Genomic DNA, 24223 nt, shown 5'->3' with positions numbered 1-24223 from the left:
AGGAAGAAGTCTGCAGCTGAAGGGACTGATGTCACCCTCCCCTGCCCCCCCACACTGGGCCTGGCCTTGGGGCTTCAGGGTGCCCCACGGGGAAACCTGGATGCTGGGCTGTATGAAACGTCCCGTTGTCATGGTTACCTTGACATGGCTGCCTTCTTTATCCGAGACAAGGGCCACACAGGTGATTTCATGATGTCTGCAGTACTCCTGTAATTCCTCCTGGGACTGAAACAAATGAACAGTGTGTGAGATGGACACAGGCACCTGGAGCAAGCTGGTTGTAATGGTGTTTTTAATGTGAATTACTGGGTATGCTGGCTTCATGGGATGTGAACATTAAACCAGAAGAGCACTGAGTTCCAAGGAGAAGCAAGACCTCTTCTATTTTCCCTCTGTTCATGGTTGTCCTAAGGGGCCAAGGACAAAAGCAGTCGGGACCCCAGGAAGAGGTTCTCAAAAACTTCTAGTCTCAACGAAGTTGCTAACAGTTACACAATATATGTGCACACGTGCGTGAGCACGCACACACACACACACACAGGGAAGAAGCCTTTGAGGAAAGCACAGGAAAGAAAAGAAACAGTGGACGGTGAGCAGCAGAAGGGAAGCACGCAGCAGACGAGTACAGAGACGCCTGCGGGGCCACCCCGACAGCGACAGCGACAGCGACAGCGGCCCTGTAGCCTGCAAGGCAGGGCACCTCTCCCTCTGGTGTGAGGACAGGGACCAGCGGGAGAATCTCTGCTCTGCCAAATGACTCCGAGCAGACACTCAGCATTTCTGATGCAGATTTGATGTTGTACACACATGACGGACAGCAGCAGCTACAGAAGCAGGAAGGAGGGCGGTGACGGCCTGCGTGAGGAGCGGAGTCTGAGGATACAAAGTGGCCCCCCCCCCCCCCCCCCCGAGTCACACAGCATCTTGGGAAGCGCGGCAGGCTGCATGATGGCCCAGCAGACGGCCGCCTCTTGGTCCCAGGATGATCTGCCAGGGCCCAGGGTCACCACAGGCAGCTGTCAGAGGCTGCCAGGCAGACCAGTCAGAGAGAGAGAGAAGATGGAGGAGAGCACAGGCCAGAGAGAGAGAGGAGATGCTTCCCTGCTGGGTGTGCAGCCGGAGGAAGGGGCCGTGAGGCAAGGACTGTGGAGGCCTCAAGGGCTGGACGAGGCGAGGAAGCAGCTTCCGGAGCGCCCAGCAGGAGTGTGCCCTGCTGACACTGAGATGTTAACCCAGTGACACTGCCTCCGGACACCCGACTGCCAGAGATGTGCGATAACAGAGTCGGCCCTTTGCCCCTGTGAGTTCCGTATCCACGGGTTCAACTACCCATGGTTTGAAGATGCAGTTGGGCCCACGAGGGCTGTGTACTGAAGTGCGTGTACTGTGAGTGTACACACTCTTTCAGGGTAACACGTACTTAAATAGCATCTACACCTACTAGGTGTTATAAGTAATCTAGAGATGATTTCAACCGCACAGGAGGAAGTGGAGAGGATTTAGAAAATTGCCGTTTTCTAAAAGGAACTTGAGCATCCATGGATTTTGGTATGTGTGGGGGTCCCGGAACCAATCCCTCACAGAAACAAAGGGTCAACGTTCTGCAGCTAAGTGTGTGGCAATTTGTTACGGCAGCACTCAGAAATGAATACAGGAAGGGACTACAACCACAGAGATAAAGAGAGTGTGACAGAAGGCGGGGGTGTACGGGAGGATTTCTCAGGGAAGTCACGACCATCCGCACTTCACTCACGGCATTTTTATCCCATTACCTGTGACCAGTCGTACATGATTTCTGCTGTGATTCCTGCTGTCCAGAGTTTCTGAGTTAGGTGGATGGCCCTGGACATGGACATCTGGCCAACACTGACAACCAGGAGGTCACAAGAGCTTATGGTAGCCTGGGTCAGAAACGGAGAGACTGCACTGAGAGGAGGGAGCAGGGCAGACAGGTGTTCTGCAGAAGGCTTTGCTCCAAAATGACATCGTGAAAACATGACACAGTCAAAAACCTTGGTCTTTTAATACAGAAATTATTCCAACTTCTCTGAGCTATCAGGAAGATATTCTTTTCCGCTGGAAAAACGAATCATGCCTGAGACACCAGGGGAAAAGAACCATTTCCGGCTTTGAGGAGCACAGTAGGATTTCTGAACAAGGAGCTTTGGTAAGAGTCTGTGAACCGCTAGGACGTCTCCCATGCACGCAGTACGCTATGGATGACGACAGGGAGGCGGGGGAAGGATGGCCTGGGCAAGGCTCCCTGGCCAGACCGCCGGGGTAAGGACGGCAATGCAAGTCTGGGGCTTATCGACCATGTGAAAGATCATTTCCCAGCCCCTGAGTCTGGGCTGCCGCTTCTGGGGCTCCGTGGGAATGGCTACAGAAGACAAGCAGCCCTCGTGAAATGGAACCCGCCTCAAAGCACAGCTGCAACTTACAGGCTCCTCCATGTTGAGGACAGCAGCGGATATCTTGTCAATAGCTATGCTGGCCCCGATGGCAGTGGGCACTGGCCCCAGCGCTTGTGGTCCTCTAAACTGGGGGATCTGTGGAGAGACAAACAGTTCTGGTTATGAAACAGAGAGGGAACTAGGATAATAGGAGAAGCTGAGTATCAGAGGAAACACATGGCAAGGGGTGACAAGGCACCCCTCCCGCCCTGGGGGTCTCAATGGAAGCAGAGTGAAGAACCTGCACCTTCACCCTGATCCGACAGCAGCAAGGTGGCACCCCGTGCCCACACCTGCAGCCTGCAGAAACAGAAGTGAACACGACCATGCAAATTCCAGGGCACAAATGAGAATCGTGCAGCTAAGAACCGACAAGATCTCAAAAGGAAACAAGAAAGAAGACCAAGAGACAGCACGCTGAGAGAACGATCTGACGAGTGGGGCTGGCGCTGTAGAGTAGTGGGTTAATGCCCTGACCTGAAGCGCCGGCATCCCATATGTGCGCTCGTTCTAGTCCCGGTTGCTCCTCTTCCAATCCAGCTCTCTGCTATGGCCTGGGAAAGCAGTGGAAGATGGCCCAAGTCCTTGGGCCCCTGCAGCCACGTGGGAGACCCGGAAGAAGCTCCTGGCTCTTGGCTTCGGATCGGCGCAGTTCCAGCCATTGCGGCCAATTGAGGAGTGAACCATCGGCTGGAAGACCTCTCTCTCTCTCTCTCTCTCTCTCTCTGCATCTCCTCTCTCTCTGTGTAACTCTGAATTTCAAATAAATAAATAAATCTTTGGCCGGTGCTGTGGCTTAACAGGCTAATCTTCCGCCTTGCGGCACCGGCACACCGGGTTCTAGTCCCGGTTGGGGCGCCGGATTCTATCCCGGTTGCCCCTCTTCCAGGCCAGCTCTCTGCTGTGGCCCGGGAAGGCAGTGGAGGATGGCCCAAGTCCTTGGGCCCTGCACCCCATGGGAGACCAGGAGAAGCACCTGGCTCCTGGCTTCGGATCAGCGAGATGCGCCCACCGCAGCGGCCATTGGAGGGTGAACCAACGGCAAAAAGGAAGACCTTTCTCTCTGTCTCTCTCTCTCTCACTATCCACTCTGCCTGTCAAAAAAAATAAAAAAAAAAAGAACGATCTGACGAGGACCTTAAAGCAACAAGCACTGTCAGCAGGCTTGCGGTAAGTTAAAAAAATAGGAAGCCTTTGCAAGGAATCCAAAGACTGAAGAAAACACTCACTGGATGGGCTCAACAGCAGGATGGAGATGACAGAGTGAAGAATTAGGGAAACTGAAGAAACAGCAAGAGAAATGACTAACACAGAGAAAAGAGACTATGAAGCAAAATGGCTCAGGACCTCAGGGACATCACGGAAGATTTAACTTTTGCATCATGGGAGTGCAGGAGAGGAAAAAGAGGGTGAGTGTGAAAAAAATATTCAAAGAAATAACACCTGAAAAATTCCCAAGACTGGCAAATGACATTAACCAGCAGATTTAAGAAAGCAGCTGGGGCCAGCGCTGTGGTGTAGCAGGTAAAGCTGCTGTCTACAGTGCCGGCATCCCATATAGGTGCCAGTTCGAGACCTGGCTGCTCCACTTCTGGTCCAGCTCTCTGCTATGGCCTGGGAAAGCAGTGGAAGATGGCCCACCTGTACCTGGGAGATCCAGAAGAAGCTCCTGGCTCCTGGCTTCGGATGAGCCCAGCTCTGGCCATTGCAGCCATTTGGGGAAATGAAGCAGTGTTGGAAGACCTATCTCCCTCTCTCTCTGCCTTTCAAATAAATAATTAAAAAAAAAAAAAAAGAAAGAAAGAAAGAAGCTAAGCTAAGCAAGGGCTGACATTGTGGCCTAGCAGGTTTAGTCTCTGCCTAAGCAGCAGAAGATGGTCCAGGTGTTTGGGCCCCTCCACCCAAGTGGGAGACCCAGAGGACGCTCTGGGCTCCTAGCTTCAGCTTGGCCCAGCCCTGACCATTGTGGCAATTTTGGAAGTGAACCAGCGGATGGAGAATCTCTCTGTCTCTCTCTCTCCTCTTAACTCTGCCTTTCAAAGAAAAAATTAAATCTTTAGAAACAACAACAAGCCGGCGCCGTGGCTAACTAGGCTAATCCTCTGCCTTGCGGCGCCGGCACACCGGGTTCTAGTCCCGGTTGGGGCACCGGATTCTGTCCCGGTTGCCCCTCTTCCAGGCCAGCTCTCTGCTGTGGCCAGGGAGTGCAGTGGAGGATGGCCCAAGTGCTTGGGCCCTGCACCCCATGGGAGACCAGGATAAGCCCCTGGCTCCTGCATCGGATGAGCGCGGTGCGCCGGCCGCAGCGTGCCAACCGCGGCGGCCATTGGAGGGTGAACCAACAGCAAAAGGAAGACCTTTCTCTCTGTCTCTCTCTCTCATTGTCCACTCTGCCTGTCAAAAAAAAAAAAAAAAAAAAAGTCTTAAAAAAAAAAACAAAAAAAAAAAAAAGAAAGAAAAGAAAGAAGGAAAGAAAAAAAAAGCTAAGTAAACTTCAAATAGGGTTTATCCAAAGAAATTCATGCCAAAAACATCATAATTTCTTTTTTTTTTAGATTTATTTATTTGAAAGAGTTACACAGAGAGAAGAGAAGGAGAGAGAGAGAGAGAGGTCTTCTATCCGATGGTTCACTCCCAGATGATCCGAAGCCAGGAGTTTCTTCCCGATCTCCCACGTGGGTGCAGGGGCCCAAGGACTTGGGCCATCTTCTACTGTTTTCCCAGGCCACAGCAGAGAGCTGGACAGGGAGTGGAGCAGCCGGGTCTTGAACCGGCGCCCATATGGGATGCTGGTGCTTCAGGCCGGGGTGTTAACCCACTGTGCCACAGCACTGGCCCCATAATTTAATTTCAAATGAAAAAAACAAAGGAAAAAGTCTCAAAAGCATCAAGCAAGGCACACACCTTTTCCATAGAATAGGATTTCAAATAACAGTGTATTTCCCATCAGAAACAGAAATTTTGGGTAAATACATTTATACTTTCTTCCCCTTTTGAATTCTCTAAATTTTTTTTGACACTCAAAGCAAAAAGTTGAGCATTGTTTAGGGTGGAAATATTGATAGAGTCTACTGTAAAGGGTCTGGGGTGAAAGGACCCAAAGGGACGGGAGGGTTCCAAGCTTCATTTGGACTGATCAGCTGTTGATTCCAGCAGATCTTTGCAGACAGAACAGCTCTGCTCTGGCCGTTGCGGCCATCTAGGGAGTGAACCAGCAGATGGAAGACCTCTCTCTCTCTCTCTCTCTCTCTGATGGAAGACCTCTCTCTCTCTCTCTCTCGCTCACTCTGACTCTGCCTTTCAAATAAATAAATAAATCTTTTTTAAATTTTTTTATTTATTTTTTATATTTGAAAGGCAGAGTTACACAGAAAAAGAAGGAGAGGCAGAGAGAGAAAGGTCTTCCATCTGCTGGTTCACTCCCCAATTGGCCGCAATGGCCGGAGCTGCGCCGATCTGAAGCCAGGAGCCAGGAGCTTCTTCCAGGTCTCCGATGTGGGTACAGGGGCCCAAGGATTTACGCCCTTTTCTACTGCCTTCCCAGGCCATAGCAGAGAGCTGGATCAGAAGTGGAGCAGCCAGGATTTGAACCGGTGACCATATGGTATGCTGGCACTGCAGGCGGCAGCTTTACCCACTAAGCCACAGTGCTGGCCCCCTAAATAAATCTAAAACCAAACAAAGAGAAAAATAGCTCTGTACATATCCCGATTGTGTGGTGGTGGTTATGGAAGTCTACACGTGTAAGAAAATGACACAGAACTATGCATATATACTATACCAATGTTACTTTGCTGGCTTTGGTATTTTTTTCCATTACATAGGGTATAAACACTGGAAGAAACTGGGAAAGGATACATGAGACCTCTCTGTACTATCTTTGCCATTTCCTTTAAACCTATTGCAATTTTTTTCTCTCTTAAAAATATTTATTTACAGGCCAGTGCTGTGGTGTAGTGGATAAAGCCACTACCTATGATGCTGACGTCCCATATGGGCACTGGTTTGTGCTCTGGCTGCTCCACTTCCAATCCAGCTCCCTGCTAATGCACCTGGGAAAAGCAGAAGAGGATGATCCAAGTACTTGGGCTCCTGCCAACCATGTGGGAGACCTAGAAGAAGCTCCTGGCTCCTAGCTTCAGTCTGCCCAGTCCCAAATGTTGCAGCCATTTTGGGCGTGGACCAGTGGACGGGAGATCACTTTCTCTGTTTCTTCTTCTCTCTCTCTCTGTAACTCTTTCAAATAAATAAATCTTTAAAAATAATTATTTGCTCACTTGAAAAGCAAAATTGTTTATTTGAAAGTCAGAGTTACATAGAAGCGGGCGGGGGGAGATTTCCCATCCAATGTTTCACTCCCCAATGGTCTTAATAGGGCTGGGCCAGGCCAAAGCCAGCAGACAAGAATTCCATCCAGTCTCCCACTTGGGTGGTGGGGATCCAAGTACTTAGCTGTCATCTGCTGCCTTCCCAGGTGCATTATCAGGGAGCTGTATTGGAAGTAGATGAGTCAAGACTCAAACTGGCACTGCGATATGGGATGCAGGTATCTCAAGCACAACAATTTTTTTTTTTTTTTTTTTTTGACAGGCAGAGTGGACACTGAGAGAGAGAGACAGAGAGAAAGGTCTTCCTTTTTCCGTTGGTTCACCCCCCCAATGACCGCTGCAGCCGGCGTGCTGTGGCCAGCGCACCATGCTGATCTGTAGCCAGGAGCCAGGTGTTTCTCCTGTTCTCCCACGCGGGTGCAGGGCCCAAGCACTTGGGCCATCCTCCACTGCACTCCCTGGCCATAGCAGAGAGCTGGACTGAAAGAGGAGCAACCGGGACAGAATCCGGCACCCCGACCGGGACTAGAACCCGGGTTGCCCGCGCTGCAGGCAGAGGATTAGACTACTGAGCCGCAGCGCCGACCTCGCAGCAATACTTACCCCTAATTACTAATTTTTTAAGTGTAAAAGCTTCCAAATAGGGGCCAGCGCTATAACGTAGCTGGTAAAGCCACTGCCTACAGTGCCAGCATCTCATATGGACACCGGTTCAAGTCCTGGCTGCTCCACTTCTGATCTAGCTCTCTGCTATGGCCTGGGAAAGCAGCGGAAGATGGCCCAAGTCCTTGGGCCCCTGCATCCACGTGGAAGACCTGCAAGAAACTCCAGGCTCCTGGTTTTAGATCAGATCAGCTCCGGTTGTTGCAGCCCTTTGGGGAGTGAACCAGCGGACGGAAGACCTCTCTCCCTCTGCCTCTACTTCTCTATAACTCTGCCTTTCAAATAAAATAAATAAATCTTAAAAAAAAAAACTTACAAATATAGTTCACATTACATTATGTTCCTAGCTGAAAGATAGAGGTATTCATTTATACTACAGGTTCAATGTTTTTGTGTGTATAGGTTTGAAAAATTTCAAAATAATCTGAGGGAGAAATCAGGTTAAGCCAGTACCAAGGAAGGAAGGGTGAGCCTCACCAGCAGGTCGTATCTGCCACCAGCAGCAAGGATTTCGGGTACAGCCCTCTGTCTTCGTCTGATGAATGCCACAAACTGGAAAATGATCCCGTTGTGCTGCTGCACCTTGTACACCAGGCCCAGGTTGATGAAGACCTGAGAAGTGAGAAGCCACACCACCGAGTCAAGGGTTTGCAGTTTGGAACGTGCAGCTCACGTGCTGAAAACACTGTTCTCATCAAGAGCACTGGAAGGGTTTATTTAGCATGAACAAAGCAGTACGCTCTGCACGAGGTCTGTTTAACTGTATGTAGCCTGCCGAGAAAGCAAACTCTGCTGTCTTCTAGAATGGCCACCTCTCTGAGACTAACCCCGTAAGAACTGCTATACTCCAGGAATTGCCATGCTCGCAAAGAAATCATGATTTCAGTCCAAATTATTACCACAGAGTCAAATGTCTCAAAATGGAGAAAGTACCTTTTTGTTTTTTTGAAAACAAAACACTTACTAGCATTAAGGAAACACAACCCATTTCCCTCTGGTGCTACTGTTAAATCCACAGATGTGCACTGCCAGTGCCAACCGGTTGCTTTGCAAACCTGTAACTTCACGCCAAGTTTCTTCAGCAGCCCGACGACCTCTTCCAGCTCTTTCAAGCCGTATTTCACCAACTGGGAGACACCTGTCTTCTGTTTTATTAATGAGTTGATTGTCGGCATTAGGTCTTGCAAGTCTCCCTTCTGCTCAATAAACTTGTAGAGTCGACACAGCTGGAAAGCAAAGAGGCCCAGTGGGTGGCCATGCCCCCGCAGGGAGGGAGGCTGCCTGGGCCTTGTGTTCTGTACACGCCGGGGGACAGGGCACACAGTGTGTAGCCTTTCAGGCGTGGGGACTGTGGGTCAAAGGGGATTTTAGCCTCTGCCACATCTGAAGGATCAGCCTCTCCTCAGAGCGCTAACGCACCTGTCAGAAGTGTCGGAGACACATGCGGTTCCCCTTGTTCACGCACTGACCCCAGCGAAGCAGGCACCACACAGCCTCAGTGATGTGTCCTCGGGCCGGTGGTGCTCCTCTTTATCGTTCTCAGCCTCATGAATTCCCAGTACTACAGACACACAAGCAGGGGACGGCGGGGCGAAGTCTCACTTGTTCTAATACTCATGAGTTAGCCAGGCATTCTTTCTCCTCTCTTTGCTTGAATAATTCCTATCAGCCTTGGGATGCTGTCTCCTGCCCTCTGGTCAGACCTGGAGCCCACGTCCTGGCTCTCCCCCACCGCGCTCATATCTGCATGGAGAGGGCAGTGGCCTGAGGTGCTCCACTGTGGTCAGGTGGTCCCTGGCACACAGCAGGAGTCAGAGCAGAGGACTGGGATCACACAGCCAGGAAGAAAACGCACAGGAGCTAAGGTGAAAATTATTAAGCCAAATAATGACTGTAAATTGTCACAAAAAAATTGTAAATTTTTAACAATTTATTTTTATTTGAAAGGTAGAGTTGCAGAGAGAGAGAGGGAGAGACACAGAGAGAGGTCTTCCATTGGCTGGTTCACTTCCCAAATGGCCACAACGGTCAGGGCTTGGATAGGCCGAAGCCAGAAGCCAGGAGCTTCATCTGGGTCTCCTACATGGGTGTAGAGGCCCAGGTATTTGATCCATCCTCTGCTGCTTTTCCAGGTGCATTAGCTGGGAGCTGGATTGGAAGTGGAGCAGCTGGCCATTTGGAGAGTGAACCAGTGGATGGATGGATGGAAGACCTTTCTCTCTGTCTCTTCCTCTCTGTAACTCTACCTTTCAAATAAATAAATAAATAAATATTTAAAAAATGAAAAAGATTTATCTTGGTTCAATTTTGGGAAATCCTATCTGGCTTTCTTTCTCTACCTGCAGGCTGGCTGATTTTTTTAAACTGTGGTGGATGTGTACCCCGTGAAGGTTGTTTTAATGAGCTGAGGGCAGAGAGATGCTGTGCACAGCCAATAAAGAATTAAGAAGCTAATGCCAAATGTGGACTCCCCAGCTTCTTTTTATATCCCTGGCACTATATTGTGGGCATCCAAAAGACTAAGAGAGCCTGCCAGACCTGTGTGTGGCCATATTTTCATCTATCACACGTGGGAATTTTGTCGATCACTATAGCATAGGGTCGTGCAACTGAGTGTCAGGCCCATTGGGACTGGAAGGAATCTGGGAAATCAGAAATGTCTCTTCCTATATAAAGATTTAAGAAAATGTAAGCAACTCCCTCTATCCTCTGCTGTTCGGCTACTCCGTTAGGTGTGGGTTACTCCTGGGACAGAGCTGATGCCCGAGGAGGGGATACGACCCATCTATTTACCTGGTGAGAGTTTCTCATTGCTGATGGGATCAACAGAAGACTTAGGGGTAGGAAATGTCCCGGAAAAGCGAGAGCCATGATGCAACTGTGAGGAGCTGGGAGACCCAGGGGTGAGGGTGGGGGTCGCCCAGGGCTTGGTGCCCCTGTCCCGTGCAATCCCTTTTCAGAAGGGGACAACGAGCACTGGATCAGCTCTGTGGGAGCCTCTGCCAAGCACGGGCTTGACAAGGGTGTGAGAGACAAGTGTCTGGTGGTCAGGAAAGAGCAGTGAGGACAGTGCATCCAGAAGCATGGAGAGCCTCTTCTCCTCTCCTGAGCCCAGAGGTTGCCATGGTACCCAGCACTCAGGGGGAGAACTGCCTGCGGGCGGCAGGGCTGCTGCTACTTTCCTGCGGCAAGAATTCGGTGACATTTCCTGGTGTCACAGAATTAGAGAGCTGGCTGTGATAACACCATCAGGAGGTACTTACACTGTTAGAAGACAAAGACAGATTACAAAATTTAGCTTCCACTTCTCTCCTCGTCAGCTTCTCTGTCTAAGGCAGAAGGGAAAGGCAGCGATGAGCGTCAGCACATTGGCCCTGAATGAGGTACAACTTAGGGGCTAATTCTCACAAGTGCATCCTTCAGTTTAGACCTGCTCCTAATTGGAAAGCAGAGATTTAATCCAGTGATTTAAGAATCCTCCCCCTCTGGATTCACATAAAATCATAATTAACATTATTTTAATTTTAGAAAAACTATGACATCAGAGAATTACAAGGAAGAAAGTCAACCTCGCTAAATGGTGGGGAGATCCACACTCCCCAGGCATTTCTGTTGCACAGGCAGGGAGTCATTCTGACCTGTATCCTCCTGGTAAAAGCTAGCCTCTCAGTTCTTCCCATGCTGGCAAATGGGCTGTGGCCATGGGGTATGAACAAAAAAGAGCCCCTGCACCACCCCTGCCAGCGGCTGGCTGGCCTGATACTGGATCTGTCGCTGCCAACAGCAGCAGCTCTTTCAGGGGAGGAGAGAACCACTAGGAAACAAATGGTAAAGTCTGGGCCCTTGATGTCCAGCTGCCGGATGGAAGAAACACTTGGGAAGCCTTTTGGTGTACAAAGATCAACAAGCCATTATGGACTTCCACTGTTCACTCGGCCTCAACATAGACCGTCTGGCACTGGTAGTTACTGAATTCAGCAGATGCCTCTTAGTTATTATGAAAATAAAACTTAACATGAAAAGAAATTAGAAAAGATAAGCATTCATCTCCACCCAGCACCGTAACATAAACTAATTTATTTCCCCAGTGTTTCCCCATCAGGCTTTGTGTCTGCATACACTTATAAAGCAGTAGTCTTATTACAGCATGGCTAAATTAGAGAAGAGCAACTGGAGATGTCCCACAGAAAGGAGGTGGTAAATGAGGCCCCACAAGAAGTCTAAGCCACTCGCCCCCCAATTCAATCAGTGCAACCTTATCAATGACTTTATTGATAAGCATAGGCAGGTTGCAAGAATTAAGTACAGTGCGCACATCTTTTATTCTCAGTATTGACCTTCTCTTGTCGACCTCTGTAAAGGAGGGGCACTGTTGTGAGGAGCAAGGGAGTCAACCACAGAAAGAACTTAAACCAAGGCATGGCACCTGACAGGTGCTCGATGGGCAGCCATCAGGACCATTTACTTCATGATTTCTTGCCTTAAGAAGTATATAAATAAATCTTTACAAAAATAAAAAACTTTACTATCTCACAAATTAAATAAGATAATTTGATAATTTGATTTGTAAAGTTAGAAATTATCTTTTAAAAAAATGCACCCTGAGCGTGAAGTAGCAGATGGAAGATCGATCTCTCTCTCTCTCTCACACACACACTTCTGCCTTTCAAATAAATAAATAAATCTTAAAAAAAAACAAAAAAAAAACAAAAAAAACAAAAAAACCGCACTCTGGAAGTGGCCAGTAGTATGGGGGTTAGTGCAGAAGGAAACCTCAGCCAAAACTCCTTAATTGTTTATACAATTACAGCCAAGGGTTCTTTTGCCTTAGAGCAAGGAAGGAAGGAGATAAATTTCCCAGTTCAGTTTTATGGTTGCAACAGTGAGGAAATAATCATGAACGCTCATTATTCATCATCAACATCAAGTCAAAGTAATTAAGTGCTTACCACGGCATCACACAGAATAACATAGACTTGACTGAGTTTATCTTCTGGGATCCCACAGTGTAAGAGTATTGCTTTCAATAACATGGTATGATTCAAATAAATACTGTAATTTCTTTCCTGGGGTACAGAGAAAAATGTTATTGTTTTCATTAAAAAAGCAATATAAGTACATGACCAAATCTGGACTCTTGACAACAATTTGCCATCCTAGCACAGTGGGAGGACTGAATTTTAGCATAACGCTGATTTATTTTTTCATATGCATTCCTTATACATGGTTGCAGTTAGAGAATGTAATATAATTTAATGCTTGATTATATGCATCAAAAGTCCTCTGGCTAATTTCAGCTATGTGAAGGAGCCTCAGAGTATTCACAGAGATTTCAAGTTGGGGAGGATCTGGTTCAATGGTAACCAACTTATAGGCACAGGCTGGTGGGATACTTATCATGACCTTTGTGCACAAGAGGCAGCAAATGAGCACTAGCAGAGCGGTGAGCTGGGGGCTGAGCTGGGCATCGTATGGGCTATGGACAAGTGGGCCTGTGGGCTCTGCCTGAAGAGGCACACCATGTGCCTGGAGAAAGCTCCTGGCACAACCTAAGGTGCTATGTGGCTATGTCAGATCAAGAGCTGAGAGCCAGGGAGAAAAGGCAGCCAGCCAATCAGTGGGGAAGCAGTCAGGCTTCGGGGGTTGGGGTGGGGAACAGTGAAGACAAGACTTTGTAGATGAGGGAACACCATGACCAACAGTGGCAGGAAGACCAGGGAGGTGAGGCTGAGGCCTGGGGAGTGAGTGAACACAGTACACAGGAAAGGTGGGGAGGTCCAGAGACTGTGTCAGAGACAGTGAGCCAATGATGGACGGTGTGTGAACATGCTAAAGCATCCTAGGAATCTGAGCATGATTTCCTGCATTTGGGAAAGATGGAAGAGAAAACAGCACTCATCCTCCAAAACCAAGTCTGTTCCTGCAGGGAGGTAAGAGCCCAAGAAGAACCTCCAAAGCAACAGCGTCCAACATGTCCAGGTACAGGAGTGAAGACCTCACTCACTGCCAGTGCACCTGAGGAGCAGGGCTGTAGGCGCGGCCCTACCCGCCCACCTGGAGAAGCACTCCCGAAGCAGCTACCGTGGAATGTGAAAATAAGGAAAGGAACCTGAAGGGCCGGGAACTCCTGGATGATTTCATAGATGGTGTAGATGATCTCGGCAGTGGGCAGGGAGCTGTTGGTGGTAGAAGTGACGATGTCAAATGCACATTCCAGAAGTTCTTTGGGATGAAATCGATCTAACTTGCGAGGTCTGAATACGCGTTCTATGCAGTATCTGGGAGAGAGAAATCCAGATTTCTAAGGTTAATAGAAATCAATTTGTATGAGGAACTGCTGAACAAGATAACAGAAACAAATATGAAAAAAGCTGTTAATCCATGACATGATCAAGAGGGCTTAGAGACAGATATGCCCCACTTGGGACTTGCCTTTGATCCAGGTTCCAACTCCCAGGCTTGCCACTATGTAAACTATGGGACAGAGGTTTCTGTTTCTTTTTTTATGTCTAAAATATGAGTAGAGGGGCTGGCACTGTGGTGTAGCAGGTAAAGCCACCGCCTACAGTGCCAGCATTCCACATGGGTGCCGGTTCGAGTCCTGGCTGCTCCTCTTCTGATCCAGTTCTCTGCTGTGGCCTGGGAAAGCAGTGGAAGATGGCCCAAGCACTTGGGCCCCTGCACCTGGAAGAAGCTCCTGGCTCCAGATTTGCCTAGTTCTGGCCATTGCAGCCATTTGGGGAATGAACCAGTGGATGGAAGACTTTTCTCTCTGTCTCTCCCTCTCACTGTCTGTAACTCCACTTCTTAAATAAATAACTAAAATCTTTAAAATAAAATATGAGTAGAGGTAAAATTATACTCAGAAAATAATTTTACCTTAAGTGATGGCTTTGTACTCAGGGATACCCACACCTTAGGTTGATGACTTTAATGGTTCACTTAGAGCTAGAACAAAGACATGTAAAGAGCTTTGCTCATTTGAAAGCAGTGGGGGCCTCACTGACAGCAGTACTGCACCAGTTTATGAAGATCTCAGTGTCTGAGCCCTGTGGCATCTGAATGTACGGGAATTCTCTTCCCAGTGCCGAGTGCCTGGAGCTCCTCTGTGGGCAGCAGGCCTGCTGGGTTCACTCCCTTTCTCTTCAAGCAGCTTTTGTTCTGTTACCTGTGCAGGCAGTTTTCACACAGAGAATACAGGCTGTTTGTCTCTCCTATTAAATGTTAAAAGAAGCCATCTGTGACCAATAAAGGCCAGATTTTTTTTTTTCAAGCAACTGTCTGTGACAATAATTAGTGACACTGCCTGGGGACAGCACAGGAGAGACTGCAGGAATGTCACAGCTATCTCCTGGCTGAGGAAGCCTGTAGACCTGGTCCCCTTACAGAGAGGGGTACTGTGGCGTGGCTTTTGGAGCATATTCCAAGCTCAGTATCCTGAACACAGAATTCTTCACTGTGTAAGGATCACAGAAGACAAACACTCTCCCTCCATTCCTTCCCATCAGCAACCACCAGATGGGACCCTGTTGGTTCTTACCGCTTCAAATTCAGTATGTTATTTCTTGCCACATATCTTGCAAAAGGGACCTGAAAAATAAGGTTTTAAAGGTAAATGTCAAGATGTGCCAAGTACCACACTTTTTTAAAAAAACAAATAATAGCTTTACTGAGATACATGTTATACCAAAATGTTGGTCCTGTTAAAGCATACAGTCTGGTGGTTTTCAGGAGTCACTCACCGCTCACACGCCTGGACGTGTTCAAGTGTTTCACCACGTTAGCAGCGGACTTCACTGCTATATGTACCATCAACCTTACTCACTGGGGCCTTTCTTAGGCTTTTACGTTTGAGAACAATTAAGTTTTAGTTAAATATACTCTGCTAAATTAAAATTGGTATTAGTCAATTTTTTTTTATAAAAAAGGGTCATTTGTGATAATTCAATCAAAATGGATAATTTTTTTTTTTTTTAAAAGAAAGATTTACTTATTTATTTGAGAAGCAGAGTTACAGCCAGAGGGAGAGACACAGAAAGAGATCTTCCACCTGCTGCTGGTTCACTCCCCAAATGGCTGTAATGGCCAGAGCTGAGTCCACTGAACCCAGGAGCCAGAGCTTCCTCTGGGTCTCCCATAAGGGTGCAGGGACCCAAGCACTTGGGCAATCTTCCACTGCTTTCCAAGGATATCAGCAGGGAGCTGGATTGGAAGAGGAGCAGCCAGGACTCGAACCAGCACCCATATGGGATGCCAGCACATTAAGCAGAGGCTTAACTCACTATGCCACAGTGCCAGCCTCATGGGTGTTACCTTTCATAGCAAATTTCCTGATTTTCTACCAGTCTTATAGGACAGCTTATTTTGAAAATTATTTATTTATTTATTTGAAAGACAAAGTTACACAAGAGGGAGGGGGGAGACAGAGAGATATAGAGACAGCTCTTTCATTTCCTGATTCACTCACCCAATTTTCCCAATAGCTGGAGCTGTGCCAGGCCAAAGCCAGGAGTCTGGAACTTTATCTGGGTCTCCCACATGTGTGGTATGGGTCCAGGCACTTGAGCCATCTTCTACTGTTTTCTCAGGCAAGTTAGCAGGGAGCTGGATCAGAAGTGGAGCAGCCAGGACTTGAACCAGTGCTCATAAAGGATACTGGCACCACAGGCAGCAGCTTAACCCACTGCACCACTACAATGACCCAAGTCTCAACCTCTTTTCAGAAGTTTATCAACCACATGCATTTTCTTTTCTGAGAACTGCCTTGGTTGCATCCTTTGTTTACATCTTCACTTGTAAGTGCTTCCTGTGTATCAGGGCTACTAAATCTTTGTCTGTCTTACACATTGCATGTTTTCTTCCAGTCTTTCATCAGTGCCCCACAGATGGACGAGTTTGGGCCTACAATACATGAGTGACTGCCTGGCCAGATGGTGCTGTCGAAGGGAACTCTGGGACACAGAGGAAGGCAACTGTGAGCAAAACTCCACACACCTAATCAGCAGAGACCCTTGCTGTTACAAGAATTTTTAATTGTTCTACGGGGCTGGTGTTGTGGCATAGCTAGTAAAGCCACCACCGGTGACACTTACACATCCCATACTGGCGTCAGTTGGAGTCCTGGCTATTCCACTTCTGGTTGAGCTCCCTGCTAATGCACCTGGGAAAAGCAGCAGAAGAGGCCCAAGTACTTAGGCCCTTGCACCCACATGGGAGACCTGAAAGGATTTCCAGTCTTCTGGCTTCAGTCTAGCCCAGTCCCAGTCTTTGTGGCCATTTGGGGAGTGAACCAGTAGATAGAAGATCTCTCTCTCGGGGCTGGTGCTGTGGCACAGTGGGTTAATCCTCTGCCTGTGGCGCCGGCATCCCATATGGGTATCTCATATGGGTCCTAGTCCCAGCTGCTCCACTTCTGTTCCTGCTCTCTGCTATGGCCTGGGAAAGCAGTGGAAGATGGCTCAAGTCCTTGAGCCCCTGCACCCACATGGAAGACCCGGAAGAAGCTCCTGGCTCCTGGCTCCTAATCGGCTCAGCTCCGGCCATTTGGGGAGTGAACCAGCAGATGGAAGACCTTTCTCTCTGCCTCTGCCTTTCAGTCTGTAATTCTACCTCTCAAATAAATAAATAAAATCTTTTTTTTTTAAGAAAAAAGATCTCTCTCTTTTTCTAACTCTGCCTTTCAAATAAATAAATACATCTTTAAAAAAATTTGATTGGTCTAGGTGTTAATGTATTAAGATGTTACTAAAGATCTAGCCAGGAAATAAAAGCAACAAGCAAATCTACACAACTCCATTACACTGATGTGTTTGAGTTGACCAGGTTAACCTGCTATGGTCACCTGGTAGAACCCAACACAAGGTGCAAATGTGGCACCTGCAATGCAGGGTTCTGGTTCTTTGAGCCAAAAGCACTTGCGCTATTATCAAGGTGGATGGATATGCTTACTAAACTCCACTAATGCTTTTACCCTGGTAACTCCCTTACCAATACATTTCCAGAGGTGACAGAACAGAAGCCTAGGGGAAGACAAGGGTGGGTAGGGGCCATCCTGTAACAGAGACACCCTTAGACTGTCAGCAGAGTGTCCCCAGCTCACCCGCAGGTCGAAGGGCAGCATCACCAGCATCCCGCTGTGGTCCATGAACAAGGCAGCTTCATTGTGCTCGTATATTTGCCTGTTTCGGGGAAGCAGCAGTGGGGTACACAACTGGACAGCTCCTATACCAAGCCACCAAAAAAAAAAAAAAAAAAAAACCACCCAATCAGTGGGTTCACATTCTTACGAGGCAACCTAAAATGAACACAATCTGACAGTTAAGCAATCTGCTATGAGGAAAGTTAAAATCATTAGCAGTTTTGTTTCAAGTCTCTAAACTTATAAGTAGAGAGCTCACCTAGGGCTAAGTTTGTCAATTTAGTCATATCTCTGACTCCACAAACGAACTATATTTTAGTAGCAAAGTTGTAATATTCAAATCAGTTTCTTCTCAACAAGGTAAGCTATCAAAATAAGTTGAAATTTCACATGATGTCAACTGCTTGGAACTGAATTTTAAAGTCAGATATGGTTCTTCCCAAATCCACTAATGGTGCTTTCTATTGCTGAAAAGAAAACATCTTAACAGAAAGAAACACGATTTTTTAAAAAGGATGTACCGTGTCGTTTAAAGATGCGGATGATGGTTTCACATACATGTTGCTGGATCTTGGCTGCACGGATTGAGAAGTTGCCCTAAAACAGGACCAGTCAAGATGTCACCCTCAAGGGCTAATCAGAGAGAGAGTCCCTAAAACATTAATCTGTGGCTTGAAGTTGATGCTGTTCAGCTTATCCTCAGGCTCACAAAAGCAACGGGGGAAGACCACACGTGCTGTGGTATGTCCTTCTGCAGGATGCAAGGGCTAACTGCCAGCAAAGGGAAGTGGCTGGCTTCAAAGTCCCAGCTCTTAACCATTAACACGCCTTTTCAAGAGCAAAGCGAGGATGTGCTCCCCACACCCACCCCGCCCCAGGAGTTGCAGGGTGCCTCCCATATCTTCAGATGAGCCAGTGAGAGCTGTTGAAAGCCAGGTGGCATTTATATCCTTTGTCAAAGGCTTTCTTTTTCATTTGTTTTATTATAAAGTAGTAGCAGTTTAACATAGAAAATTTAAAAACAATAGATAAGCATAAGGACAAAAATAAAAGGTACCCATAATATTGTAATTATCTTTCTAATTTTGCCAGCCAGCAATATATTAGTTTGGTCTTTAAAATCTCTAATGACCTTCCACAGATTTTACCACTATTTTCTCTACTATATTTAAAAATTATATCGTATTTTAAGCATATAGAAACACATAGGTAATAGAACAAATATCTTATCTATTCACCCAACTTTGTCAAATTTCAAGATTTTGTGGTTTTGTTTCAGACTTTCTTTTTTAAAGTAATAAGATGTTACAGGCTCCCCAAACTGACCACCTGGCTGCACTTCAGAAACTTTTAAAGAGGCTCTGGAAGTGCTTCACATCTGGAGATTCTAAGCCGCTAGACAGGGCATTGGCAGCTGCACTGGATGCTATTCCACTGCATCTGACTAGCTGGATATCTGTGGTTCCAGGCAGCTGAGCCTGGCATCCAGCTCTAAGGGCACTGCTGGGCCGGTGCAGAGGGGGATGGACTAAGTGACTGTAAGGTGGCACTTCACTTACTTCAAGTAAGTGACTGTAAGGTGGCACTTCTGCCCAGGATGATGCACCTGCACACTTTTCTCATGTACTTTCAGGGGCTTCCCAGATCTCAAATTAGGGACTTAAGTTGGAGGCACTAAGAGAAGCCCTGAGAAATAAGGAGCCGACTCGACCCCCTGGTGGACCAGGCTCTGCTCAGCTCACCTTGAGGATGTCGCTGTCGTAGGTGTAGTCGATGGCGGGGGAGATGCGCTGGGAGAAGATCTGGGCCATCATGGTGCGATAGGCCTTCCCATCCACGTTGGCCAGCGTGTGGTGCAGCACCTCATGCAGCTCCGACTCCTCCATCTGGGGCGGGGGCAGCAGCTCGCTCTTGAGCAGTTCCGTGGCCGTGGGCCGCTTGGCCGGATCGTGGTTCAGCAGCCAGGAGATGACAGATTTCTAAAATGAAACCCAGTCACACTGCTGAAGGGATGCGACAGAGAATTCACGAATTCTGGCATGTTGGTGGTGCGTTCAGGTCAATGAAAGGACAGCACACTTCCTGCTCAGATGGTACATTCTCATGGTGTTTCCAAAATCTCTGAGCAGGTCATTTTTTCCTCCTGTACTTTGTTAGGGCCAGAGAGTGGCATAACAATGTGATATGAGTATTTCTTAAAAGGTAAAGGCTCTTTTTGTATTTTATTGTCACAAACAATAAAAAAAATTCCTCATCTCAACAGCTGCATGGAAGCAGAACTTAAGACCTTCTAACCCACGAAATACTGCATAGGAAACATGCGAGAATATAAAACAAATAGCTCTGCACATCTAGTTTTAGTAGAAGTAATAATGCTGGAATCCTTAAAGCAATGTCAACTGTGTTGTTTTTATTTTTCTCCTATTTATTTGTACCACTGCATGATTACCATTCCCAGGAATTCTGATTTTGCGACTCACTTGTTTCACCTTCATAGCTATGACCTCATTAAGCAGGGCACCATTTCAGGGCAATCTAAACCTTTGAAAGGTTCCTTAATGATTGTTAATCCTCTTGTTTATAATAAGGATTTATAAAGAGTTACAGCAATATTTCAGGTCAGAAAGGCCACAATTTTTAGATGAACTTATTAAGCATTTTCTAATCACATGTCTAAAATTACCACCACTAACCAGTCCCCTCCCCACCCCATTCAGCTCATCCTTTCTCCTATCTTAGATAGAATTAAAATGCAGGTAATTACTTTTTTGCATGATGTAGAACTTTTATATTAAAAAAAAAAAAAAGAGGAACTGACATGAGACACTTTTTAGGAAAGTTATGTTAAACTAGCAATAACAAAAATGCCCTATTGAGTATAACAGACCTTGTTATACTGTTCAACTTCTGTATGTTGCAAAAATTATATTATGCTCAGTTTATCAGCATTTTCTATGTTACTTTCAGAAAAAAAGGCACTGATCATGATGTGAGAGGCAGTAGTGGTTGTGGTTTTGTTGCTGCTGTTTTGGTACCAATTTTATTTAATCCAAACGCCATTGTTCAAGGGTACTTAACAAATGTCTGATGATAGGAGGACAGTTCTCATCGTGAGCAATGATTGTGCAGCAGCTCTCACGTCTGTAGTTTAATAAAGTTCTTGGGCCCCATGGCTGTACACATGGGGAGATACTGAGTAAGACGGATCTTGTTATGCAGAAAGGCTATGAAATGAACACTTACTTACAGCACCCAGAAACAAAGAAAATGACTCAGTCCAAATAAATAATGATAGCTAACAAAAGACACAGAAACATGACTCAAAGTATCTTCTAATGGTTCGCTGATTCAGTAGATAAGGCAGCGTGAGTCCATAGTACCACACATAAACATCATGTTCAACATCACCAAATTGCAGAATGTCAGTGTGAGTATAAACAAAGGACACTTAATCCTTTTATTTTAGAGGTGAGGAAAATTGAAGCTAAGAAAAGTTAAGTGTCCATGCAGATAAATAACCAGCAAGCAAGAAGTAGCACATGACTGCAACATTCAATCTTTGTTTCTGTTCTCAACGTAAATGACTGAAATAAGTAATTTTTGCTTCGATTATCACTCTCAGTAGAAGTCAGTTTAAGGAATACATTTCCATATGACAAGAGTATTAACCATTGAAAGTTTCACCAAGATAAACTACCAGCACACCAGAGGCACAACACAAACCCACAAATGATTATTCTTCCATACTAGCTAGCTGCCAAGAGCTGCCTGGGACATGTGTTAAATACGCACAGCCAGAGATGAAGATGTTTATGGTGTACAGGAGACCTATCCTGCTTTGAAATACTGTGACAACAGACTGTCTAGAAGAGGCACAATTTCTTCCACAATCTCACAAAAGTGAACAAAATTAGTTACAAATTATGTATCCTTTTCCTTAAGTCCCAACCTTCTTCTAAAACAATGAGCTGTAAAAGCATTCCTTCTCTCTATCTTTTTTTTTCCCCAACAGCTTAACCAAGGTCCAAATAGCACTTTAAAAAGCACAATGAACTACATGAAAGAACCCCATAGTTTGTTAATTTTCTCTGCCAGCCATTGGCGTTTTTATGGTGTATTTCAAGTCTAATAATATTTTAAGGGCTTCTGTTCCCAGAACAGCAGAGAATGAATGGCAGAAGACTGTTAATTGAAAAAAGAAGAAAAACAGTAATTAAAACCCAAGACTGAAGACACACTAATTAAAGCATCAGAACATTACCTGCTTTGTATGTTCTCCATCATCGAAGTCTTCTGGAAACTTAGGCGAAGCAGGCTGAAAGAGTATTACATTCAAATCAGCAAGTGCTTGGCAGACTGCCCCAGTGAAAGTACTTATTCTCCACTCAAAAGAAAAATTAAACACGGGAATAGAAATTAGTTAGAAAGGAAAAATGTGGTCGCTTTTTAAAGTTTCGTGCTCATTCTTCCAAGTATAGAAGTATATCTTTAAAAGTTTATTTACTTATTTCTATCTATTTGAAAGACAGAGAGAGGAGAGAAAAGGGGAGGGGTGGGATGGAAGGGAAGGAGAAGAGAAGGGAGGGCAGGAGATGCCTTCCATTTGCTGGTTCACCATCCAAAAGCCCACAACAGCTGAGTCTGAGAAAGATCCAGGCCAGGAAGCAAGAACTCAAACCGGGTTTCTCACATGCATGCCAGGAACCCAAGGACTTGGACTATCACCTGCTGCCTCCTAGGGTATGCACTAGCAGAAAGCTGGACTTGGAGTAGAGGCAGGACTCGATTCCGGGGCTGCAAGTGTTCCAAGTGGCAGCTTAACCTGCTGCATCACAACATCCATCCCCAGGCAAGTTTTTAACAAAAGTTTACCCAGATGACAACCTAGGTCACAGAAAGCTTCTTATCTGAGGACAAAGTATTTGAAAATCTAATGGTTTCCAAGAAAGACAAAGTAGTTTTATTAAACACAAAGATGAAAAGAGGCAAAAAATACCCAATCCCTAATAAAGAGTAAGAAAAAAAACATTAACACTGAAACCTATACTTTTCTGGTAAATAGGGTCTCAATTATAATTTTTTTAAAGATTTTATTTATTTGAGAGGTAGAGTTAGAGACAGTGAGAAGAAGAGACAGAGAGAAATGTATTCCATCTGCTGCTTCACTTCCCAAATGGTGGCACTGGCCGGAGCTGGGCTGATCTAAAGCCAGGAGCCAGGAGCTTCTTCCAGGTCTCCGATGTGGGTGCAGGGGCCCAAGCACTTGGGTTCCACTGCTTTTCCAGGCCATAGCAGAGAGCTGTATTGAAGTAGAGTAGCCAGGACTCAAACCAGTGCCCATATGAAGTGCTGGTACTGCAGGCGGAGGCTTAGCCCACTACACCACAGTGCCAGTCCCTAGATATTCTTGACATGAGGGAATTACTATGAATTTTAGACCACAGAAAGGCAATACATCAAGAGTGTATTTATGTAAGAGCATTCCAATCATGGCAAGGTGATAGTCTTCACTTTACTCCTTCACTTAGGAACACAGCTGTCACTACTGTATTGGCAGTAAAATAACTCAACAGTCTCCCAAGGTCTCTAGAGGGTTATTCTCAGTCACAATGTACGTGACTAACTTCACCAATATTCCTGCTCTGCTCAGGACGGAAGAAGCAGCTCTCCAGACACCATGTTTATCTCAATCAAGCTCACTCATATCTTATACTCCACATTCACCTGAATGTCATTTTTAAGAATGTTTATTTACTTATATGCATCTACTTGAAAGGGAGAGCAATAGCCCCCCAACCCCCCAAACACAGACCTATCCCTTGGTTCACTTCCCAAATGCCTGCAATAGCCAGGGTTAGGCCCCAGGCCAAAGCCAGGAGCCAGAAACCCCATCCAGGTCTCCTGAGTAGGTGACAGGGACCCAAGCACTTGAGCTCCTAGGATTCATTTAATGCCATTTTCTTCAAGGTACTCTTGACCTTGCCCATTGTAATATTAGTTCTTTTTAGCTTAGGCAGTAGTAAAGCCAAGGCTTAATTCCAAAACACAAATAGAAATTTCACTGAGGAAAAAAAACTCCAGTGGTTGATACTTTTTTCAGACTCATTTGAACTTTTCTTTAGGCATTACTATATTGGGTACATTCAGCAGGAATCTTTAATTTCTAGAACTAAATACCCATTGTTTTTAGAACACATTCTACTGCTGTAACAATATTGGTATCATACAAATACATTTGTATTCTTCCTTTGTATTCAAATCAAGAGTAAATCTCTCAATGATTTTTTTAGAAGTATAAGCCAAGTAAGATTTTCAAAAAACAAAACTGGGATGACTTCACTTCATTGGAGGTATACAAGCAGAAGTGGTCTTCACTTAACTAGAAATACAGAAGAGAGACCAGTAAGACCCCTCCTAGGTGATGACAGTCTATTTGCCGCTGTGGCTCAATAGGCAGATCCTCCGCCTTGCGGCGCCGCACACCAGGTTCTAGTCCCTGTCAGGGCACCGGATTCTGTCCCGGTTGCCCCTCTTCCAGGCCAGCTCTCTGCTGTGGCCCGGCAGTGCAGTGGAGGATGGCCCAGGTCCTTGGGCCCTGCACCCGCAAGGGGGACCAGGAGAAGCACCTGGCTCCTGCCTTT

At 46.3% G+C, this 24223-nt stretch overlaps 1 protein-coding gene across 5 annotated transcripts in view; it reads right to left on the bottom strand.

The window, feature by feature from the left end:
* The window catches only part of EIF2AK4 (eukaryotic translation initiation factor 2 alpha kinase 4), a 119499-nt gene that overhangs the window by 13165 nt on the left and 82111 nt on the right, over nucleotides 1-24223 (bottom strand). For all 5 annotated transcript variants that reach the window (XM_062205609.1, XM_062205610.1, XM_062205611.1 and 2 more), the window contains 13 exons: nucleotides 21844-21897; nucleotides 19325-19561; nucleotides 18104-18179; nucleotides 17544-17665; nucleotides 14985-15034; nucleotides 13554-13722; nucleotides 12394-12510; nucleotides 10708-10773; nucleotides 8500-8670; nucleotides 7922-8056; nucleotides 2442-2549; nucleotides 1773-1901; nucleotides 139-225 (listed from right to left, as the gene is read on the bottom strand). In XM_062205609.1, the coding sequence (XP_062061593.1) occupies nucleotides 139-225; nucleotides 1773-1901; nucleotides 2442-2549; nucleotides 7922-8056; nucleotides 8500-8670; nucleotides 10708-10773; nucleotides 12394-12510; nucleotides 13554-13722; nucleotides 14985-15034; nucleotides 17544-17665; nucleotides 18104-18179; nucleotides 19325-19561; nucleotides 21844-21897 (1521 nt within the window). The remainder of the gene's footprint in view (nucleotides 1-138; nucleotides 226-1772; nucleotides 1902-2441; nucleotides 2550-7921; nucleotides 8057-8499; nucleotides 8671-10707; nucleotides 10774-12393; nucleotides 12511-13553; nucleotides 13723-14984; nucleotides 15035-17543; nucleotides 17666-18103; nucleotides 18180-19324; nucleotides 19562-21843; nucleotides 21898-24223) is intronic.

Source organism: Lepus europaeus, chromosome 11 (assembly GCF_033115175.1).
Source record: "Lepus europaeus isolate LE1 chromosome 11, mLepTim1.pri, whole genome shotgun sequence".
In the NCBI taxonomy this organism is placed as follows: domain Eukaryota; kingdom Metazoa; phylum Chordata; class Mammalia; order Lagomorpha; family Leporidae; genus Lepus; species Lepus europaeus.
Note: the sequence above shows the minus strand (reverse complement) of the source record. Positions and strands in the feature narration are given on the sequence as shown.